The sequence below is a fragment of the Canis lupus genome, chromosome 9, assembly GCF_011100685.1.
Source record: "Canis lupus familiaris isolate Mischka breed German Shepherd chromosome 9, alternate assembly UU_Cfam_GSD_1.0, whole genome shotgun sequence".
NCBI lineage: Eukaryota > Metazoa > Chordata > Mammalia > Carnivora > Canidae > Canis > Canis lupus.
Genome location: NC_049230.1, coordinates 33,838,747 through 33,863,046, shown reverse-complemented (window position 1 = coordinate 33,863,046; position 24,300 = coordinate 33,838,747). Strand labels below are relative to the sequence as shown.

General features: G+C 45.7%; 1 protein-coding gene across 5 annotated transcripts in view; it reads right to left on the bottom strand.

Moving 5' to 3' along the window:
* YPEL2 (yippee like 2) overlaps nucleotides 1-23,996 on the bottom strand; it is a 63,119-nt gene extending 39,123 nt beyond the window's left edge. Inside the window, exons 1-3 of one of the 5 annotated variants that reach the window (XM_038547953.1) lie at nucleotides 23,843-23,950; nucleotides 10,514-10,691; nucleotides 3,726-4,039 (exon numbers count right to left, since the gene is read on the bottom strand). In XM_038547953.1, coding sequence (XP_038403881.1) covers nucleotides 3,726-3,842 — 117 coding nt within the window. In that variant the 5' untranslated portion in view covers nucleotides 3,843-4,039; nucleotides 10,514-10,691; nucleotides 23,843-23,950. Of the gene's footprint in view, nucleotides 1-3,725; nucleotides 4,040-10,513; nucleotides 10,692-22,942; nucleotides 23,351-23,842 lie in introns of those variants that run through there. The other 4 variants (XM_038547954.1, XM_038547950.1, XM_038547952.1 and 1 more) reach the window with 4 other exon arrangements.
* Between the last annotated feature and the right edge of the window lie 304 nt (nucleotides 23,997-24,300).

Sequence of the window (24,300 nt, the reverse complement as noted above, 5' to 3'; positions counted from 1 at the left end):
CATCAACTCAAAAAGGCCCCCTATCCCCATCCTACAGAGAAAATGCTCTGTTACCTTTTTGCAGACACATACAACTTTGCTTCTATGGCCTTTTGAGAAATCCAACTCCTGGGCTCTACATTCTAAAGTGAAACTATCTTGGCTAGACCAAATTTGCTTGGTGTCAGGCAAGAACAATCCCCTCCACCCCCTCCAAACCTCCTTTGGACAGCAAACCAAGACAAGCAAAGGGACTACTTTCTATCTGCATAGGAGCTTTGTGATTTGCCAACCACCCACACACCCATGATCTCATCCAGTCTCATAAAAACCCAGTGAGGTAAACCTCCTCACTCTACCTTCAAATAAGGTATGCCTACCTCATAGGACTGTTATGGAGATGGCACATAGTAAGCACACAGTGAGTGCTAGCTACTAGGCATTACATACAGCAGCAAATATTACTTCACTCATTTTTTTAGTGAGAAACTGAGACTTGAGGTTGGACAGTTGATTCCAAGCAATGAGGCCTCTGGGGCTTATAGCAAGCTGGGAAGGCAGAAAAACTAGTGGAGGATTCTTTGCACCCTATTAGGATAGATCCTAATAGTTCAAAACATTACAATCACACATTTCCATGGGAGCCCAAAGTCCTGATTTTGTTCCCAGTTCTCTACTAGCCGAATAGAGTTTTAGCTCTCTGGACCTTTGTGTTGCCATCTCCATAATGAAGTCAGACACACTTTTTTTTTTTTTTTTTTTTAAACCAAACAACGGAATGTCAAGCTTCCAGATGAAAGGCTCTGTTACAAGTACAAAGTATCATTTAATTACACTGCTGCTCCAGTTATCTGCTTTCCAGCTTCTAACTCCCACTGGGCAGATTCTAAAACCGCATAGGAGATTGTGTCAGGAGGGGAGAACAGGAGAAACATTCTATCCCTGAACTTTCTTAAATGGGAGAGAGAAACAAAATGAAAAGAAAGGCCTATTTTTCAAGGAGGGGGCTGGGGCAACAATCTTTCCGTTAAGGGGACCTGCATAAGAATCTATAGATTATTTAACGCTGGGGGTGGCTGTGGAGTGAAATAAAGGAATCTTTGTGCGATGCCAGCCACAGTTCTCTCATTCCCTCCCCACAGCCAGGCATTTAACCCAACTCTTTAAATCATCAAGCTCTAATGCACCCCATCTGTGTGCCGGTTGTAGCCAATGAAACTGAAGCCTGTGCTGACTTTGGCTTGGACTTGTGAATGAGCCTTTCTGCCCCAGAAGGGGCAGGAAGGAGGACATGAGGCCAACAAAGACTTTTTTTGCTCATCACTTGTCTTCTCCCAAGGCTCAAGCTCCACCCATCTGTTTATTTGATAATTTCCTGAGCTCTTGCCATGGGTCAGGTTCTGACCCAGAGATGCAAAACTAGTAGACAAGGTCCCAGGTGAGAGAGAACATACAAAGGCTCCTGGGAGAGAGGAAAGAGGTGAAGGAAAACGGCTGCTGTTGGCTGAAGTGCAGAGGCCTAAAATACCTCCATCTGCATATTCAGGGACGTTGTTTAGTTCCAAGTGGTTGGAACATAAAGCAAGGAACTGGCAAGAAACTTCATTCAAAAAAGGCCAGATTGTCCGAGGCCCGGAATACCAGCTTCAAATCTCAAATCTCAGTGTAGAAGGCCACTACCATCTCCACATGTTCTGTCCATCTAACAAGGCCCAGCTTAAACACCACCTTTTCCAGAAATCCTTCCTGAAGTGCTCAAAGTAACTGCTCTCTCTTCTTTGGGCCTCTAATTTGCATTCTTGGACAGCCTGTAGGAGTCTCAACTTCTCCATCCGTAAAATAAGATTAACATCACCTCCCTTAAAGTTTTCTTATGAGGGTTAAGTGAGATAACAGTTTAAAGTGTCAACTAGCAGTTTTTAGTACATAGAAGGTGCTAAAATACATTTATTTTATTGTTACCTCAGTTTCTTATGATACATAGCACTTTCTCCTGGTATTAAAAAGATGTCTTGGCTTCTATTTTCTCTGGAGAGTTCCAGAAATAGGACAGCTTACATTTTCCCTGCAAGCTTGCCGGCCCCCTTCCAAGGCAAGGGGGACTGACTCTTCTCTTCCCTCACTGACACAGCCTCCCCACATCCAAATTCCAGACTTGGGATCCCTGGGTGGTGCAGCGGTTTGGCGCCTGCCTTTGGCCCAGGGCGCGATCCTGGAGACCCGGGATCGAATCCCATGTCGGGCTCCCGGTGCATGGAGCCTGCTTCTTCCTCTGCCTGTGTCTCTGCCTCTCTCTCTCTCTCTCTCTCTCTCTGTGACTATCATAAATAAAAATTAAAAAAAAAACAACAACAAATTCCAGACTTAAGGCGCTCCCAAAAGATTCAAGAAGAACCTGAGACAAGATGAGGCCGACAGAGAAGGAAGCTATAGGGTGGCTGGAACATAAATGGCATAAAAGAGAGTAATTAGCAGAAACCTAGAGAAGTGAAAGTGGTCCAGAGGCTAAGATTCTGAGGGCTCTAGGGTTCAAGCTCTGTGGTAACCCTGGATCTTGGAATGGACATAAGAGGAGGACTTCTGTCCTCAGTTCTGATTTGAGAAGCCCCACAACCACAGACATAGTTATTCAAACAGCCTCCTTTACTTCCTATCAAATCAGCCAGCCGGATAGGACTGTTCTAGAACTACTGATCTTTCATACCTCTCTGGCTGGTAGTACCAAGCCAGAGGCTGAGAAAATGATGCCACCTTTTCTAACAGCTCTTGAAAGCAGATCAAGAACACGATTTTTTATTTAGTCTAGGTATGTATAAAGTTGTTTTTTGTTTTGTTTTGTTTTTTTTATGTTATGAAGTCCCAAGTTCTAAGGAAGGATGCTTTTTAAAGAGAAAAGGTCCTCATAATCTTTCTCTTTTTTGTGCAGCCTAGTAAAACCCACTTCTCCTCCCATGGGAATTTAGGGCCAGGAGGGAGTTCCCTTGAAAATACTGCCTTGAAGGAGCCACTTCCTGGACTGCCCACCGGGATGTTGGGTTTATTGATTCATAATCCCCCCAACCCAATTGTAGGAAACAGTCGCTAAAGCTTTTCCAGGAAGATAGGGTTCTATTCTTCTGATTATGACCAAGTGTTACATGAGGTAAAATACAGTGTAGAACCCCTAAAGATCCCTGAGGTCAATGGGTCAGCTCTTTACCAAGCCACTTTTGGTCCTCCCCAAAGGCCACTCATTTTAGTAATTCAACCAACCGTCTTATAACCTTCCCAGGGAGCTTGGAAGGCAATCCTCTCATCTCAGCTAAAAAAGCCCCTCCTACAAGATACCCTGCCCCTACCACCTTTCTTAGAGTTCATTTTCCAGGCAGGCAGCACTCTACATAGCATTTAGCTGCAAACTTAGCTAAGCCAGCCAAGTGAGAGGTTCCAATCACTCCTCAGTCCCTCTCCCCTCCAGCCTATGAGCCACCAGCCCCCCAGCCTCCAAAAGGGATGACATCTAATTTCCAAAATTACAAACTAGTACTAGTTTGTAATTTTAAACTAGTACATCATCCCTCCAACTTAGTTATCTCTCAGTTGAGTGAGAAAGCCATGCAGGTTAGCCCTCCCTGTACCAAAAAAAAAAAAACCAGAATACAAATATCCCAGGTTCTTTGGGAGAACTATAAACCTGTACAACCTTATGAACCAGAAGTGTCCCCCCACCTAGAGGAGGGCAAGGAAGGCCTACAGAGAACATATACCTTAGAAATGAGCTCATCATGATTGGCCAAGTGGGCTCTGCAGTGAATGCAGCTGTAGGTCCGGTGGCAGGAGGGCAGATATGCCTGGAAAGTCTTGGATCTTGTCATCTTCACCATTGGCGCCGCTGATCGTGGGGTGAACTCTGGAGTGGCCCACGAGGCACTCCCACAGGATGGATCGCAGGGGAAACACCGAAAGACACAGGTAAAGGCCGTGGTTTGGCAGGGGGTAGGTGTGGGGCAGGCTCCACACACTGGTGATGTCTTCAGAGGAAGGACCCTCAAGCAGAGGTCTAGGGCTGGTTCTCAGCAGCCTGCAGTACCAAGATAAGGGGAATATCATTAGTTGATGGAACAGGACTTCCTGCAAAGCAAGTAGAGTCCAACTACCACTCAACAGAGACGGCAACATTTACAGGAAGAAATGACTCCTTCTCTGTTTCTTACCATCATTGCCAAGATGTCCAATTATGAGAATGAAACTACTGAAGATCCCAGTGTTGCTGCTTTTCTAGAGTTGGAGGTTCAATATCAACCCAAGGTTCTCAGCAGTTACCCTAGGTACCCTCAACCAACATTTCGAAACTGGCATGATCACTATTCTTAGGGAACCCTAGAAAAGGCCAGGATTAAGGATATGCCACCTGTAGCCCCAGAGAGAAGATTCCTAAGAAGCCTCTTCTTCTGAGCCAACCAAGAAAAGGGACTAAATGAAAAGGAAAAGTTTAGCCTCTACAAAATCATTATATCAACAGGCATGTATTTCTAATCAATCTCCAGATGCCAGGAGTCTTCCAACACTTAAAACCACCACCTACAGAGGCCACAAACCTCACACTACCCTTTGCTTGAGACTAAGCATGATACAAAGGTTCCCAACCAGCAAGGACCCTCACAGCTAGCAAGCTCTTTTAAGCTCATTATTTCCTTTGCCATACCTTGCCCAGAAATAGATGCTTAGTACTTTTTTGTTTGAAAAGAAAGCAAGCAAATGAATGAAACAAATGGCATACTCAGACTTCTGCAACCAAAATTCACAAGGACAGTGAATTTTACCAGAATTTCTCCTCAATCCTCAAAGTTTCCATTAGTCATCCCATAGCACCAAACAGCTCTCCTGCCATTGCCTCAGTAATTTTATTCTATTGGGCACCAGGGCACTGAGAAAGTGGGTGGTTTCCAGACTATGTCCAAATAAAGGTCTGAGGGCAAAGCCCCAAGGTCCAGTACACACTCTGCTTCTCTGGCTCCCCTGCCTGAAGCTTCTGGGCCTGCCTATTCCCTGGGCTTCACTAATAGGGATGGTGTTCCCACTTGCCTACCTCCCAGGAGAGTCACACTGTTAATTAATGCCTGCATCATGCTTTGAAGATAAAATTATTTAGAGAGATGGGGGAGGAAGACCAACAAAATCAGATCTTCCTTGCTGGATTATGTCTGGGATCCATCTGGATGGTTAGAGAAAGCTGCAAATCATAGTTCTCTTTTTCCTCTAAACCTTACTAACCAAATTTTCCCAAACGGATGCTGACATCTTTCCCACCATAGCAGTCACTGAAAGTACTGTATCCCTGGGTCTCTGTACATCTTCCTGAGTTGCCAACAGCACTGGCCAGCTCTAGACTGAAGGACAACAGTGGTCACACTACTCTTACACTGCATGTCCCTCTGTGCAGTCCTGAGCCACAGAGCACTCCACACTCAGGGTGACCAATTACACATAAGATGTCCAACTGCTAAAGGGATTCAGACAAGAGCCCAGGCACAGTGTCTTCCCTACTTGATCCACCCACCACTATTTTTAAAGATGTGAAATCAGGTGAAACTGAACATTACAGAAGTACTTGGAAGAATATGGAGGTGAGAATTAGTTTCCCCAGCTTTTCCTGGGAGTTAGGCCTGACCATAACAGGAGATGAGGAAGGAAGACACATGACCCCTTAGATCCAGAGCCCCTCCTTCTCACCCTGGACATCCTCTGATAGTAGGTAAGATGAATGCGGTCAAAACAAAAACCCATGGTCAATCAATGGTGTTGGGTGTTCAGGGTGTTGAGGTGTTAAGGTGGTAGAAAGAGCCAAGTATCCTGCTTGAGGTTTCCTGAAATACCCTTGAACTTTCCAATACCCCTGTTTTGCTCTCAGGAAGGGCAATATCTCCAGGAAAGGAAGGGGTGGTAGGTCAGGGTAAGGACTAGGAAAGACAGGCAGCAAAATGAGCTGGAGGCTTGCCTCAGGCCAGCTTCTGAAGTCCACACAGCTTTAGCTGCCCAGTGGGGAGCACTCAGAGCGCGGGTCCCATCAGTCTTATACAAACACTGAAGAAAGAAAAGGAAACAACGAGCCCTGGCTGCCAGTCTGGGTTTACAGAATAGCCACAGAGTCTGTTTTCTTATACATGCAGACAGCTTCTAAATTATGCATTTCCCCAGAGTAGAATTATTTCTTCTCTCACTTCTCTTCTGTAGGGGCGGGAAAAAGAAGTTTGCAGGCTGGCAGGGGTTTCTGGTTATGCTCAGCTTCAAATCCAAATTCCAAAACTTGTTCAAAGCTACCTTCTGAGGAATAAGCATTTATAGTCTGTACTAAATGTGAACATGTCACACACAAATACGTACCCATGTACACATTTATCACACACCATAGGTCTGAACTTTAGACAAGAGAAAAATTGACCCCATAAGCAATGTCCCAGGCTCCTTGGTACTAGAGAAACCTCATAGTGCCTAAGGAGCCGCATAAGACTTTGCTGTTTCAGGATCACTCTGCTCTTCTCCCTCTTTAACAGGAATTTACAGGCATCCAAAAGGTGACTCTTTTCCAAAAAAGCAAGGAAAGAACAAGTGGCTTGTTGAAATATGCATCTCATCCAACTGCTACAGGGCAAGCTGGAAGCAGTGAGAGGAGTAAATAGAAAGCACGCTGAAGCAGAATCAAGAGAGGGCCCTTGTGCCTGAGAGAGAGAGTAGGTTGTCACAGAAAAGAGGTAACAGCTAGATCTGAAATATAATCACCTATTATTGTCTTCTTCCCTCCTGAGGGAAAATTTTAAAAGCTGCTTCTTTGGGTCAATTCTCAGAAAGAGGGTAAAAATCGATGGTTTCTTTCTTTCTTTCTTTTCTTTCTTTCTAAATTTTTTTAAAGATTTGAGAGAGGAAGCTCATGAGCAGGGGGAGAAGCAGGGGGAGAGGGACAAGCAGACTCCCTGCTGAGCAGACCCTGAAATGAAGACCTGAGCTGAAGAAGTCAGATGCTTAACCGACTGAGCCACTCAGGTGCCCTGAATTTTCTTTAAAAGAAAAAATTAAGGGTATGGGGCTGCAGAACTCACCACATTTTGATTTTTGGACCTTGGTACTTATAATAGGGCCATAGCTCCATGGGGCTTCATAAGTACAACCCATAGAGTCCAACAAACTGTGGAGTCCAAATTGATTTCCAACAATAATCAAACAAACTTGATATTTAGAAAGCCTCGGGGCATATGTACAAATTAAACACCATTTTAAGTGAAGCAATAATCCATCAGTGGAAATTAAAGGAAGATTTGCTACCACCCCCAGCTGGCTCCTGCTGATCAACATTGAAAGAAAAGATGTGAACTATTATGATTAAAAACAAAGGCCTCAGATATCTTACTTTGAGAGCCAAAGGCATAGGAAGCACACAGCAAACCTGGCTGTCCCACCTGATGGACCTTTTCCACAAAGAGCTGTAAAGGCAGCTGAAATTTAAAAGAGAAAGTTCTGAGTGTCCCCAGGATGGAGGGTTAGGAGGTACAGATTCTCCAGGTAAGCCATGAAGGGACTCAATGAATGAGGGAAGGTAGAACTCAGAAGGGGAACTCACTAGAGGAAGTAACACCTCCAGCCACAGGAGGGGACCATCCCATTGTTGTTTTTATCAGGTGTTTTGGTAGAGGATGGGCCAAGACTGCTTGGAAAAGAAGTGGCCCATGGAATCACAAACCACCTCTACTCCATTCTAGCTCAGTGACCTCTGGCAAGTTGCTCAACCACTGGACCCTCAGCTCCCCCAACTGATACCAACACACACAGGGTTATAAACAGCAAATGAGATTATGTCAGAGTACATACATGCTGGCATGCAACACACATGAGAATTATAGTTATTATTACTCTTAGTGATCAATTAAAAAAAAAAAAAAAAGATGCTGCTGCTTAAAAAAAGAAGAGGAGGCCTGAGTTACATTGTCACTTCCATGAGGACACTCTAGCTTGTCCTCGGGCACCAAAGGAGATGGTACTATTGGGGTGAGGTCTCTCCAAACCTAGACTTCTCATCTCAAGATGAGACAAAGACATGATGACACTGGAGGAACCATAGGAGTGTTTCCATAATTGCTATTGAGGTCCTTCTAAGAGGTGGCTTCCTCAGTGGCCATACTCCCTACAGGCCCTAAAGAAGTACAAAGAACACATCTCTGATTTACACAGCCCTATCAGGCTTCTTCTGAGCCTCTTTCCCCCCTTAAATCCACCCTCTGCAGTTCAACCAGTTACCTATTAAAAAAGCAGATTTAACCATGACCACTCTGATGGCCTTCAGAAAGACAATAGTGGGTAGTGGTTTAGAAGATGGGTTCTAGAATCTTATTCAAGGGTTTCAAATGTCAGTTTTATCCTATACAAGCTGTGTGACCACAGGCAAGTTTACTTAACCTCTCTGGACCATGATTTCCTCATTAGAAAATAATAATATCAACCTCATAAGGCTCTGTGAGGATTAGCTAAGCTAATACCCACATGTGCACCTGCATATAGTAAGTACACAGTAAGTTCCAGGTGTGTACTACCACTGACAACCATCTACCACTGACACTCACGAATTGCTTCAGACTCATCTTTACCACTTCATTCTCTATACTCCTATCTTTTAAACTGACACTAAAGGGTCTACCTTGTGTCAGGGACTCTAAGTGCTCAGATTTGGCAACCAAACTCCTTTAGTATCCCCTAAAAGACCATGCTTATATTTCACCCTTCCACAGTTTTGTTGATATCATTCCCTCGGCCTGATGCATTCTTCCTACCTGTCCTCACTAGGCCCTTAAACTTGCCCATTAGCTCAGGGATGCCTGGGTGGCATCTGCCTTTGATCAGGTCCTTGGATAGAGCCTCACATCGGGCTCCCTACTCAGCCAGGAGCCTGCTTCTCCCTCTCCCTCTTCTTGTCACTTCCCCAGCTTGTTCTCTCTGTCAAGTAAAGAAATAAAATCTTTTAAAAAAAGAAAAAAAGGCTCCACTCAAATGCCCTTTAACATGGGGCTTACTAGTCCTTCCCCTGGGCTCACTATCTTAACACTTATCCTATCGAAACTAAAATTATCCTTTTCTGACTCTGGATCCTCTACTGGAGGTAAGCTCCAAGAGTAGGGACCACATTTTTGTACTGCCTGGACTCAGCAGCACAGAACACACAGTAGCAGCCATTACTGCCTCCCTCTGCCTCCCGTCAGGCTGCTGACTAGACCAGTTCACCAACCCATGTGGTAGCAGACGTGACTGAAGACCTTCCCTTCCCCCTCCAAGTAATGAGGTAGGAAACAAAGTTACTCTGGGTCCCCAGGGCCCATGAAATATTATTCTCTGACAGCCCCCATTTAGATCCTGTGCAGAGATGCTAAGAACTATGGTTCTTCTGGGCTATAGGAGATTTCTAAGTCCTGGGTATTAATCAGAGGCCTGTCATTGACCTCCAGGTCCATTCTTTGCCTTTGTGGGGAGGCTAGGTTAAATATATACATGTATCGAGAAAAACAGAAGTTCTAGTTGGAGGCAATAAAAGGTGGCAGTGGAAAAGGACCAGGTGCGCCATTTCTAGGACTGGGAAACAGAAAAAATAAACTGTGGGATAGAAGGCTTCTATCCCAGAAGGAAGGTCCTCCTTCCCAACTCCTAATCTCACCAGAATCCTGAACCCAGACCCAAGAGTGGAGAAACCCAGTTTCCCTGGACCATCAAATAAGTGGCTGGAAGTGTAGTCCACTGTTGAGGGATTATAGGGTTTAGAGGCCAATGGACTTGGATCTAGTCTCGTTTTCTCTCACTGGCTGCATCACCACTGGGCAAGTTACCCGAAAAGGAATAACAATAGTGCCTACCTCATGGAGGAGATAAAGGACTCAAATGAGATACTGCAAGTGAAGCATTCAGCATAGCACCTGGCACCTGAGTTAACATTCAAGAACCTTGATTAGCTATAATCGTCCTTACCAGCAAGGGAAAAAAAGCACGGGAACTGTTCCTATTCACAGGACTCAAAAGAGCAGTGTTCCTATCTCCCTCGTTGACTCATGGTGGTTAGGGCCTACAGTGATCCACTTAAAGGTACACTGGTTTAAGCTTAGCTGGGGATCTGAAATTATTGCTATATCATTCCAAACAATGAACCACGCCATCATGTAACACAGTAGAAAAGTTACCTCTGCAGCCCACACTGACTCAACTCCTCCCAGTATGGGGCCACCACTAAAACTTCACTGAAATACCCCTGAAATAACTGAAATAACTACTCTGGAGCTGACCATCAAGACACACAAGATCAGGGTCATCATTTCATAGTTACCTACTGTGTATAGCACCGGACCCAGGTGGTACTTCAAATTCATCCAGATAATAAAAGCCAGCTTGGATATTCAAGGAACCATGGTCTTTCATAAACAAAGCCAACCATTCATCTCTACCCTGGACACAGGGCCTAGTCTTGATTTCACAGGGATTATCTATCAGATGATAATCCTACATGATCGCTAGGATTCCTTCGGACCTTAAAATCCTGATTCCATGTTGTAATGATGTCTCTGCCAGCCGAATCCTGCCCCAGAGTACAGTATCCATCCAACATCCTTCATTGTGGTAAGACCTTGGTTTCAGCGAGGTCACAGAACATGTCAGTCGTGCAGAGTCCACTCAGAAATGGCTGCTGGACGGTGCCTTTGCAACATCTGTTAGCAGAGCAATAGATTACCACATGGACCTTAGTTCAGCACTCTGCCTGGGGAGGTCCCACATGAGGACTGCATCTGTTAGAACATCTGCATAGAAGAGGTTCTTCCCCTTAACATCCTGACACTTGCATGTAATTCACTAGATATCAGACGTAACTGTTACTAGCTGGCTCTGTAGAGATCAGATATTACTTTGGGTTGTTTCTACATTTCCATAAAAAAAAACAGGTAAAAAGCACAAATGATCTGTCTGAAGATTCATTACCAAGGACGCTTGGCTAAAGTTCATCAATGACTTCCTTCTGTTTTTGATACAACTCCCAACTCCAAAGAGAACTTAAGGTAACTTACAAAAACATAAATGATACCTTAAAATAAAGAAATTAGGGTAAGAAAAATGTAAGAACACAAAGAGAGTCAGGACAGAGAAATGCATGCTTTAAGTTGCGAAATATTAATCGAATTTCTATTGCATCTTTGGCTTTGAGCTCCCCAGTAAGCAAAGCAGAAAAGAAAATATCAGTAGTTATAAGGTTCATAATTCCTATAAATCTTGGTTATTCAAGCTACAGATTTTCTAATACATTTCTCCTATGCATGATTGCAGAGGAGATGATGAGCAGTGAACCCAATAGACAAGACCTTCAGCACACACCAATAATTCCTACCATAAAACTCTTACAAGTCTGTTTCTTAGGGATCCCTCCATGAAAATGCACGGCATAACAGTTAACACCAAAGGGCAATTCAGTAAAAGGGATTCTACATGGGAATCAAATCAAGGCAACCCAAGACCATGACTTTCTGATGATCTGGCTTTATCCAGTGATATAGATTCTCCAGAGGAATGGAAGAGCTACAGAACCTTCTGGCAAAGCTCCACGAATATCATTTATCACAACCAGGCTTTTAAGTTACAAAAACATGGGCAGCCTCCAACATGCCAAGTCCCAATACTAATACTTTTGAATTTGGCCTTGGTGTTGTATTCAGTTAGCTCTCTTGTGGCTGCTTCAGCCTGCTTTTTCTGTTAAACACTCCCCTTCTGCCTCTTCAAGCCTCTCCTGCCTCTTCTCTCTCTCTCTGAGCCTCAATCTCCCTGGCTGCTCTTCCTTCCTCCCTCTCCTTTGAAGTGCTTCTACCATGTGCCTGACCGCCTGTTCCCCATGATGAGCACATTCCCATCCACACCCAAGTCTTCTAAACCTCTGCCTCCTGCTCCTGAAACCTGGATCCCTTTCTAAAAGATGTCTCTAACTGGCTTCTAGGAAGGCACTTCACACCAAATGCATCCAAAGCCAGCACCATCTTTCCCCTTCCCCTGGCTCCTACCACCTATACTCTAATTCTGTTCCTTTCTCCTAAAGGCCCAGTTGCCAAAGCAGGAACGACCCTTTATTCTCTCTCCCTTCTATGTCACACTGCATCAGTGCCCTAGACGGTTGGTTCTGGCTCTGTAATCCAGTCTCCCATATCCATCTTCACACCTGGATGTGTGTAAGCCCTACCCTCCCTCATCCTGAATTCACTTGACAACTTCCTAAACTGGTCTCCCTGACTCAGCTTTTACCTCTCCAGCCCATTCTAGAATTCTATTTATACAATACTCTGATCACATCTCTCATGTTTCAAAACCTCTAGTGGTTTCTTTTTTTTTTTTAATTTTTTTTTTTTTTATTCATTTTATGATAGTCACACAGAGAGAGAGAGGCAGAGACACAGGCAGAGGGAGCAGGGTCCATGCACCGGGAGCCCCCACGTGGGATTTGATCCCAGGTCTGCAGGATCGCGCCCTGGGCCAAAGGCAGGCGCTAAACCGCCGCACCACCCAGGGTTCCCCCTCTAGTGGTTTCTTAGCAGCCTATAGGAAAAGGTCCAACCCCTCAGATGGCACCAAGAAACGGGGCTGATTCTCCTTATCTTCACCATCACCTTCCCAGCTCACTCTAAACCTGTTTCCCCAGTAGACCGACCTCGTTCACTCACTACCTTTTCCCAAGTTGGTTCAGCCTCCTGCAAAGCCTTAACCTATCTTCACTGCCTGGTAAATGCCTGCTCATCCCTTAATAACCAAATAAGACCCTAAGAAGAGGTGGGAGCCCCCTTTTTCCAGCATGCAAGAAATTATTTTCTCCTGAATGGTGCTCCATCACATTGTTCACACATCTGTCTCCCACACTGGGAGCTTCCTGCAGCTCAAGTCCAGTCTTTAACACTCCTTGGCTTCCCCAGCACTCCCAGTCTTGGGCACATCAGTCTTTTTTTTTTTTTTTTTAAATCCCTCCAGAGTCTTGATAAATGGTAATTAACTGAGTAAAATGAGTGACCTTCAGTGAAACTGTGCACCCTATAAAGCTGATATTTTTAATCTTAAACACTATCCAGTACATTTAAAATATCTAATTCTGGCGACTATGTGGGACTCACACACCATTAATGCTCCACAAAGTTAAAAAGCCAGCAAACTCTTGTGACGTTAACTCGCTTGGGCTGGCAAATGGAGCACAGTACTCACTCGGTACTGTAGAGCCAAAGCTCTGAGAAGACACACAACAAGATCCTCTGGTGGTTTTTACTTGGGTGCTGTCTGATGGCAGAGACATTTCCCATTCCACCTCCCCTGCCCTTCACACCATCTGTGTGCCACCCAGGGTAGCCTCCTCCCACGAGACCCCAGACTGGCACTGACTTCTGACTCCTGGAGAAACCCTCAGACTTCCAACCCAGGAAGCTTCTTTCTCCCAGGGTGGGACCCTGCCCTCAGACCCCCAGGGCAGTCTGAGTATGAGAAAAATGAAGTGTCAGATTTGGTTCCGGCCAGCAAGGAAAGGGGTGCCTCGATGCTGCCTCTCTATTCCACATGTAAAAAGCCACATTTGCTCTTTTCCTCCAGCCCCCAGAGCTGCCGCCCTCAGGATCAGTACTTTGTTTTGTGTTTGGCCATGCTCAGAGAAGATAATCCTGGTTAAAACCAAACAAATACATTTTTCTCATGATCTGGAATCCAAAGAGGGACTTGCTCCATTTGTCTGTCCCCCAGACCGGGCTACTCTTGAACTACAATGTAAAACAGTCATTTAGAAGATCTATCAAGAAAACAACATTTTGGAAAGTAGGGTAAGCAATGCAGCCCATCTTTAGAAGTTACTTCACCAGGGAACCCTCCCCTTAGCCTCCACCAATGGTTCCTCTTCCACAGGCATGCAGAGCATTCTTCACAGCTGCAATTGTACTTTTGCTGAGATTATTTGATTGTCATCTGTATCTCACACTCTCTCAAAGATCAAATATTATTTACTGAATAAACAAATGTCTTTGGACCCTGAGCATTGTGTGACCTTGATTTCTCTTTAACTGCTGCTCCCTCAGGGCACAGCTGGGGTCCCAATTAGTTACAAACCATCCATCCCAAATCTGCCAATACAATTCTGTTGTTCAGCTGTCAGCATGCCTTTGGCATCCTCACTTTAATCTCCTGATTCAAATAAATCCAAAACTCTAGACTCTGACATCTGTGGCTGGGCTCCCCACCTTTTCACAATTGGAAGTTGGAAACTGAACTTAAAACTGAAGAGAAAAAAAAGGGCAGAAGCTCTTTCAAAAGGATGCCTGCATGTCTAAAGTCCCAAGTCCCAACCAGCTCGAAGATGGATGTATTTTGTCCTGACAATTATTAAACTATCACCTAGTATTGCCATCTCATTAAGAAGAAAAGGAGTAGGGTGGGAGAGAAAGACTGGTTCTAGAGCAGATTTCTGGACTTCTCCTGCTATGGGATTTTAGTGAAAATTATAGCTTCTATTCCTTTTAGGCATGGCACACACATCAAGGGGCATCATGCACGTTGCCAGTGCAGCTTTTTCATATAATTTAAGAAACATCCACAAAGCTAGTTGTTTATGGGTCAGTCTTCCCACTAGATTGTAAGCCATTCTTGACCAAAGACCACATCTGGTTAATCATCCTTCATACCCAGGGCAAAGCCCAGCTTGCTGTAAGAGCTCAGGAAGGTTGGTTGAAGAAATGCAGAAGGTGGGGGAAGGAGGTAGGGAGGAGTCATCTGAGGCCCTGCAGCAAACTGTCAGTAAGCCTTCAGAACTCTACAGTTTATTAATTTCCTATTATGGTCCCATGAGGGACCAAGTACTTGACACGCATTATCTCAATTAATCCTCATAACAACCCAGGGAGGCAGGCATTATTATGATTACCCTTATTTGAAAGATGAGGAGAAAGCACAAGAAGCTAAACAATTTGCCCAAGATCACTCCGCTAGAAAGTACCCGAACCAGCATTTGAATCCTGGGACAACCTTCTACCCACCATGGATCCCTCAACCCAGATGAGCCTGAGAAGAGTCTGAAGATGGGCATCCTTGGTCCTTGAGCCCTTTAAAGCAACAAGCAGATTATCTTCCAGAGGAAGACTAAGTCAACAAACAAAAGTGTCAAATTCTCATAAAACATCTTCACAAACTCTCAGGGTAAGTTCACTACTTCAACTTTTAATTATAGAAACACGAGAAAACAAAAATGAAAGAAGGGAATAACCTCAACCAGAAGATAGGACAACACATTTGGCACAAGAAAAAGCTAGTTTTCAGTTCCTGTCGCATCTTCCTGCTAAGAGGTTTTTAGCTTTAAGGCTGCAGTCATATTAATTTTTCCCTCAAATTCTACAGGAAACAAACTAAGCCATAAGTAAAACTAACCAAAAGCCCTATTTAATTTGCATTTATAAATAATAAACATGTTTATACCATTAATACAACAAATACTGAAAGAATTCATTTCTACTTTATGGTCCATTTGGCCAAGAATCAATTTAGAATTTAGGGAGGGACCCCCAACGGACAAAAGGCCAAAGTAGCAAAAGAAGAGATAAACAGGAGGCAAATATAATGGATGACATATGCAGGAGCGATACAAACAAGAGAAGAAAAGGAAGTGGCAAAAATACAGTGAGGGAAAGGAGGCCAAAGGTCAAAGATGCTTAGTAGTTGGTTTCTGCTAAGGCGATCAACCTCAGGGATTTCCAGACCTCAGACATGTATGGGTGGGCTACATCAGAAAAACTTGGGAATTTTTTTGGGGGGAGGGGGGGTTATTATTTGCTTTCTTTTATTAGATTCCCTATCCTGAACATTCTGATATTGTAGGCCTTTGGTTGGACTAGAAGTTCTTATGCATAGGAGCCAGGTTTGAGACTGCCTATTATCTGTTTCAGAGTTCTGTGAATGGAAGCAACAGTACATTTCCATGGAATTACTCTAAACTGTAGCAATAGTGGGGTGCCTGGCTGGCTCAAAAGAGCATGCAACTCTTGATCCTGGGGTCATGAGTACAAGCCCTATGTTGGATGTAGAGATTGTTTAAAAAACAAAGTTTTGGAAAAAAATAATTGTAGCAATAGTAGCCCAAGCAAAATCCCAATGTTCTCTTCCAATATCTCACGTGCCTACTGAACATTCCCCATACAGTACCACTTAGGTTCACACTTTCAGCCCTTGCACACACTGTTCCCCCTGGAGCATTTCTGCATGTTTAAATCCTCATCATTCTTCACAGCCACATCTCCAAAATGCCTACCCTTCTTTCTGTATCTCCATAAGGACTATAAACTCTTTGTACCTTATGCTCTGGTTATTGACACATATGCCTTAATCACTCTTATTTGAGTATATGCATAGGGGCAGGGGCCCTATCTTAATCCATCTTTATCTCCCAAAGGTCTTATATATTATCTGTTGAATTATTATTAGCCAGGAAAATAAAGCAAAACCAAAGGTTCATTTTCAGCCATAGGGCAGAGGTTCCTCTTCTGTAGCTCAAAATAGGAATCAAAATTTTACTGACTCAGGCAGGATGTGCTCCATCCAAGTCTATCCTCTCTTGCCCCAGGTACTCACAACCAAAACAGCATGGGAAAACAAAACAAATCATTAGGAAAGTCAATATTTCCTATGATTAAATTTCTTATCAGATAAAATGATGCCATTTTCTTCAGTAGAACCAAACTGAGCTACTGTTCACACCCAGCCAGAAGACCTTGTTTGAGCCTCAGTAGCACCTATCTGCCATCTGGATACCAAACCTTCCCCTTCTAACAAGAAATATAGACAAGAGAACTCCAACAACAGAGACTAATTTCATTCTGAGCTGGCAATCTAGTTTCAGATCAAAACCACTAAATCTGGACATACCACATTCTCAAGACCACAGGAGAAAGCCATAGCTCAGGAAACAGGAGAGCATAGTGCTGCTGACCCAACCAGGAATGCGAGTGGCAGTGTTTACCTCACTGGCAGAATGTTCCTGTGCCTCATCACAGAGGAGGCAGGCTTTGCCTAGGATCAAGACATTACAGGTTATTTGGGGTTTTATTCATGAGTCGACATTCTTCCAGAATATTGACTTTGTACTCCTACTTCCAGAGAGCCTGGAAACAAAAGGTATGGTTTATAGTCTCTGTTTTGACTTAATTAGCTGTCTTAAGCAGGTCCTTTTTGCCTATTCAAGACTCAGTGTTTGTATCTCCAAAATGTAAAATCTGAAATGAGTTTAATACCCAAATAAGCATATACCTAATTTTAAAAGAATTATAAATCATTAACCTGAAATTAGAAAAAAATAGAAATTACAAGGAAAAAAATGAGGATGAGGGATTTGGCTCTGTGCTTCCTGGCATGCAAAGCAAAGAGAAACATGATCAGTTATCCATTTCCAATTGTCTACAAAGAAATATCATACTGGTTCCTCAGAGAGGCAAAGCTTTTTCTGGCATTCGCTCCTGAAAGCAATTTCTCCTATTAACCACTTAAAGGGGACACTAAGTGAAATTGTAGCTTAAGGCCTCAACATCATCAACCCTTATGAGAAATGTAGTAGAGTTTTAAAGCTGTTTCAGACTGTGCCCCTCCATGAAAGCAAAGGGCAGGACACCAAAGTTCATCTCAGTGAAAATAATCCTGGAGGGGCTGAGGTAATATGGCCCAAAGATGCAGCTTCCAGTCAGCCCAGCTTAATCCAAGGATAAAACTAAGAATGGCCTGAGGAACAGCCAGACAACATATCCTTCCAAAAATTTCCATGACTTCTTCCACAGAGGTGTTAGTAAAAGTTAGGCATCAATTTGTGATTAGATGATTTCTGGGGTTTTTTATTTATTTATTTTAGAGAGACAGAAAGTATGGGGGAAAGGCAGAGGAGGAGAGAGGGAGAGAGGGGGAGAGGGAGAGGGAGAGAATCTCAAGCAGATTCTATGCTGAGCATGGAGCCACATGTTAGGCTAGATCTCACGACTTTGAGATCATGACCTGAGATTAAATCAAGAGTCAGAGGCTTAACCCACTGAGCCACCCAGGCGCCCCTGATTTGATGATTTCTAACTTCCTTTCTAGTTCTGATAGATATAAGTGACATGTTTGGTCTTCATTTACTGGCACTGATTTAAGATCTTCCTCTTACCACACACTCCCAAATCAACAGATCGGGAATTCCTGCCAAAGAGAGGAGGGAAATCTATTACTATGAGTGTTGTTGTTATTAAAAGCTAACAGCAGGGAGCCTGGGGGGCTCAATCTGTTAAGTATGGGACTCTTGGTTTCCGCTCAGGTCATGATCTCAGGATTGGGAGATCGAGCCCCATGTCAGGCTAAGCCTCAGCCCCTTGGCCAAGTGTCCTTGAGATTCTCTCCCTCTGCCCCCCCCATCCCAGCTCGCGCGCGCGCCCTCTCTCTCTCAAGTAAGTAAATAAACAAATAAAATCTTTTAAAAATAAAACAAATAAAAGCTAACAGCAAGTACTTGTGTCAGGCTCTGTGCTTGCATTCCTATACATCCTGTCATTTACTCTTCCCATCAATTCTGTGTGATAGTAACTATTAGCCCTATTTTACAAATAAGGAACAGAGATTAGAGAAAATTTTAGCAAATTGCCAAGGTCACAGAGCTAACTATCCAGACCTTTCTGGTTCCTAGCCCAGGCTCTCAGCCTTTACTTATAGTGTGAGGGATCCCTGGGTGGCTCAGCGGTTTAGCCTGCCTTCGGCCCAGGGCGTGATCCTGGAGTCCCAGGATCAAGTCCCACATCAGGCTCCCTGCATGGAGCCTGCCTCTCTCTCTCTCCCCTCTCTCTCTCTGTCTCTTGTGAATAAACAAATAAAATCTTTTAAAAAAATGTGATTACTGATAGAAATGCTTGTCAGAACAGTGAAAACAAAATAAAGCTACTGGGATTGCGAGAGTTGTTTACTGACAACCATAACAAAATGACAAAGGAGCTTTTAGAAATCTATTAAAAAGTATAAAAGGCTGAGGCACCTGGGTGGCTCAGTGGTTGAGCATCTGCCTTTGGCTCAGGGGGTGATCCCGGAATTCTGGGATCGAGTTCCACATCAGACTCCCTGTGAGGAGCCTGTTTCTCCCTCTGCCTATGTCTTTGCCTTCTCTGTGCCTCTCATGAAAAAATAAATAAAATCTTAAAAAAAAAGTATGAAAGGGTGAAAAATATTGTGAAAAGCAGAAATCCTGAAATAAATTCCAAGGGAACTCTATCACACTCCAGGAAAAGGGAGAGAAAAATTCTTTTCCTCTTCTCTTCCTGAAAATAAAAGTTATTATTTCCTACTCTTAGAGACTCAAAATCTTGGCTCTCTAGTCATTCATTCATTCCACCAACGGGTAGATATTTATCCAGTGCTACCCGTGCCAGGGACTGTCAGCAGTGAGCGAGACAGAAGCTCCCAAGCTTCCATGGGCCATCGAATAGACAATGTATTTCCAGATGGTATTAACGTGACTTGAAGGGATTAAGAGAGGCTGAGGGGCAGAGAAGGGAAGACTTGTTCCAGAGGGGCTCTCTGAGACCCAAGTGAGATCCCATCATGTAAACGTCTGGAGAATGGCATTCTGCAAAGGGTAACTACCAATAGAAAGGCCCAATGACAAAAACAAACACAAACCTTCAACGTTATAGAAACCTGAGGAAAGCTGGTGCAGGTAGAGCAGACTGAAGCAAAATGGACCAGGTAAGGACCTGTAGGAAACCGGGCAAGAGAAGTTGGGGGAAAGGGATAGGCTGTGCAGTGCCTACAGGGAACCAAGGTGGATCATGTCTAAAGGGCAATAGGAAGCCACAGGAAAACTTTAAACAGGGGAGTAGCATAATCCGATTTATTTTAAAAACTCAGGGGGCTATATTCACAAATCCCAGGGAAATTCAAATAGGTGTGGTCCTTAAAAGATACAAGTCACATCTCTTGTTAAGGAATAGATCACTGAAAACTATCTACTCTAACAAAATACCTTCAGCCTGCAGGCTCTGGCTTTCCATAATGGGAGGCTACAATTTTAAAAGATGATTCCCTTTCCAGAACTTTATACCCCTTCATGCTAAGGGAATGCAATTGTCAGGGCACCTACTGTTTATTTATTTATTTATTTATTTATTTTAATTTATGATAGTCACAGAGAGAGAGAGAGAGAGAGAGAGAGGGGCAGAGACACAGGCAGAGGGAGAAGCAGGCTCCATGCACCGGGAGCCCGACGTGGGATTCGATCCCGGGTCTCCAGGATCGCGCCCTGGGCCAAAGGCAGGCGCCAAACCGCTGCGCCACCCAGGGATCCCTGTTTTTTTTTTTTTTTTTTTAATAATCTTTTTTTTTTTTTTTTTTATGATAGTCACACACACACACACAGAGAGAGAGAGAGAGAGAGAGAGAGAGGCAGAGACACAGGCAGAGGGAGAAAGCGGGCTCCATGCACCGGGAGCCCAACGTGGGATTTGATCCCTGGTCTCCAGGATCGCGCGCCCTGGGCCAAAGGCAGGCGCCAAACCGCTGCTCAACCTAGGAATCCCTCACCTACTGGTTTGTTGATGGACCCTAGAGAAATGCCAAGATAATTTACCAAGGAAACTGATCCTGATCCTCCATTTCAGTCCCATCTAGACATCTCTTCCCTCTGCTTTTCTATACTAGGATATCCTATCCTTTGCCATCCATTTGTTGCTTTCTTTTTTATTGTAGGCTCAAAACACTAAACATCCTAAATGTAAGCAGCTGACCAAACTGAACATTAAACAATCCTACAGTTAGTGTTCCCATATAAAGCATACTTTTGGCAGGAAGGACCATAGTTTAATTTGAATTTGGAGAGAGTTCTATTTGAAGCTAAATGCAGTTTTGATTAATTTAAGGAAATTTCTTCTACCAACATGTTTAGACACAGTGAGAGGGAAACATCTAACATGTGGATGCATCAGGTGTTGTATGTTTGTACTTGAAGGTAAAGATAGAGGTAACTTACAAGATTCACCTGCACACAGGAGCCATGGTATCATAAGAACCAGGCCTGAGGTAGGCAAGGTCAGGTGAACTTGTGCCTCTTCTTACTAAACTGTTGACAAACCCTGACTCCCCCATCCTCCAAGAAAAATCACCAGCTTGCCTGCCCTTCCCCCAGGCCACATGGCTTGGAATACTCAGCTATTCAACAACATCAACATTTTCTGCTGACCAACTGTTAATACCCCAGGCATAATAACTATGTCACTGCCTCAAAACTATTAAATTCATTAAAACCATGAAAATTCACATAATCTATGAATAGTACAGCAGACTCATCAACACTACTCACAACCCCAACCCCACGCACCTAAAAACATCCAGCCATACAGAACACTGAACAGCAGCCCTCAAATGGATTGGGCACGGTGGTATGGGAGGGATGGGGGTCTTATAAGCCAACGCTTCACAGCAGCTGAAAGCAAACAATGCTATACCCTTAGACCTATCAAAGTCTAGGCTAGTGTGACTAGCAGATGAATGATCTTGGATTTGCATAGAGTGGGTCACACACATGACTAAGGCTTTGCATGCTTCATATCCAGTTAATGCCTTTCATTGTTCATTGCCCAAATTCCCATTAGACCAGGGTTTCTTATTGACCACCTGCATCACAACCTCATAGTCCACTTATTAAAAATGCACCCCATTGAGAATAAACATCTCCAGAGTGGACTGACAGACCGCAATTCTGAACACTATTCAGGTCATCTTTGTACACATTTAAGTTTGAGGACCTCTGCCCTAAAGCAACGTTTCTTGAACTGTGGGCCATCACCCATTCACCCATTTGGTCAATAAATCAAATTAGCAGCCCATGACCAGCAGTTGGTTTGTTGTTGTTGTTTTAATTAAGAAGAAAAAACTAGAGAGCACACAGCAGGTAACAAGGGTAATTGTTTCCTGGAACTTATCACAGTTGTGAACCTCAGTGCAGTGATATAAAAGGTATTCCTTACTTTGGATCCCAAAGTTTGAAAACCACTCTCCTAGAGGGAAGAAGGAAAACAGTACTCTTGTGCATGATGTTTATTTTCCATTTTCCATCCCTAACAGCAAGTTTTATTTTAATTCAAGCACCAGATACCAAGACAGGTCCCAGAAATTCTATTACCAAATCCTAAACCAATAACGCAAATAACTCGAGGGGTAGGAGCCCAAGGCCCCCACTCTTGCCTGAGACCCTTACCATGGAGCTGGGAATAAGGGATGGTGCCAAAAGGAAGTTTGCACAACTCTCCTCAGGCCAGACCAGTTTCTCAGTAAAGAACTTATAGCCATTCATATCACAGCCCAGAGGAATTAAAATGTTCCACATCAGGGACAAGATTTAGCCTTAGCATAAGTGCTAAGGAAATGAGGAGAGAAACAGAACTCAAGATTCGGCCCACCTTTGCATCCTGTGGCAATGACAAAGTCATAGCAAAGCCAGGGAGTGGTCATCCGACCCTACTGACTACAAGGCCTGGAGTTTTCATAACCAGGAGAGTACTGAAGAACAAACATGTGAGGTCATCTCCCTCCCCAGAGCCAGTGACAGGAGTTACCTTGGGCAAGTCACTTAACTTCTAAACTTCCTAACCCTTGCTCTCCCCATGTTCTGTTACTGAATGAGATACAGGGAAGCAATTACCCTGATTGCCCAATGCGCTAGGACAGAGGAGCCCACCTTACTGGACCAGAAGAGAGGAACAAGAGAGGAAGGGCAAAGAAAAGATAAATAGCTAGAGGTCTCATTAGCCTTTAGATTCACCAGAAGCAAGGACTCGCTTAAAAGATCCTCAGGACCCCAAGACAGCAAATTGACAAGGCGGCCAGAAAGAGCAGTTTTGTGTGCCATTCACACCGGTGGGGCTGTGGGAGGGTCTGCTACATGCAGCAGAGAAAAACGGAGGACACTCACTCACTTGGCTTTTTAGGCGGTTGTAAGCTGAGAGTGAAGTCAGAAGTGGCAGTCTCCTGGGCTTCGTCCAAAAGAACAGGTGGTTACCCCAACGGGGGAAGAGCCACCACTTGAGTCAAGACACCCAGGAGGTCAGCGGCCAAGGAGGGTGGACTTGAAGCAGTGGGAGGTCGGGGCTGCCCCTTGGCGCCAGGTCCTGGGAGGTGCCCGCTGGGGAGGCCCCTCGGTCCCGTCGGGCAGGAGAGAGTCGGCGCCCACCCCCTTGGCAAGGACAGCCGGAGGCTCCGGGAAGCGGCCAGGCAGGAACTCGGCTGCGGTTACCTCGGCCCTGGGCCGGCCAACCGCCGCTGGGAGTTTCGAGGGCTGCCAGCACCCCCCCTCCACAGGCGGGGGCCCCGAGGGCGGCGCCCCGGGACCCAGCGTCACCGAGGACAGAGAGCGTCCGAAGCAACTCCGCCGCCGCCCCCCCGCCCCCCCGCCCCCGGGCCCCGACGGAGCCCGAACCCGCAGAAACTATGCTGAGGAGCCACAGCCACCGGGTGTCCGAGTCCCATCCGCCAAGCCACGCGCCCTAGACTCGCCCGGGCCGCGACCCGGGGACCCACAGCACCCCGGGTGTTTTTTGCAGGAGCCGCGGGGCCCGGCAGTGTTTGTAAACAAACCGGTCACGTGGCTCCGCGGCCCGCCGCCCGCCCCCTAGCGCCCGCAGCCCCCGCGGGGACCCCGCGCCGGGCCCCGCCTCGGCCGCGCAGGGCACAGGGCGCCGCGCGCTCCGCGGGCTCCGCGGGCTCCGCGGGCGCCGGGCCGGGGCGACTCCGGGACCCGTGCCCGGCGCCCGCGCTGACAGCGCGCCCCACGCCCACGCGCGCCCGGCCCGCGCCGCGCTCCGGGTTCGCTTACCCGGCCGCAGGCGGCCCCGTCCGGCCAGTGCAGGGCTCGGCTCCGCCGGGGTGCGCAGCAGCAGCGGACCGCCCGGCTGGCTCCCGGGCTCCGGGCGCGCTCTTAAAGCCACAGTCTCCGCCGCGGCCGCCGCCGCCACTCCGCATCCCTCCGGGTCGGGGCCGGGGGCTGCCAGGTGACGGACGCGCCCCCGCGCCTATCCCCTCGCCTCGGCACCTAGCAACACGTCGCGGGTTGGCTCGGCACGGCCGCAGCCCATCCGCCCCGAGCCAATCAGCGAAGGACGGAACTCCGCCCCCCGCTTCCCCAGCCTCCCACCCCCCACCCCTCTGCCCCGGCCCGGCTGGGGTGCGGGGAGTGCGGCGAGCGCCGGGTCTGGCCCGCCGCGGCTCGTGCTCCTCCTGCCGTGCCAGGCTAAGCTGGGCCACTGGCCGAGGAGCAGAGAGACGGATGGGGAC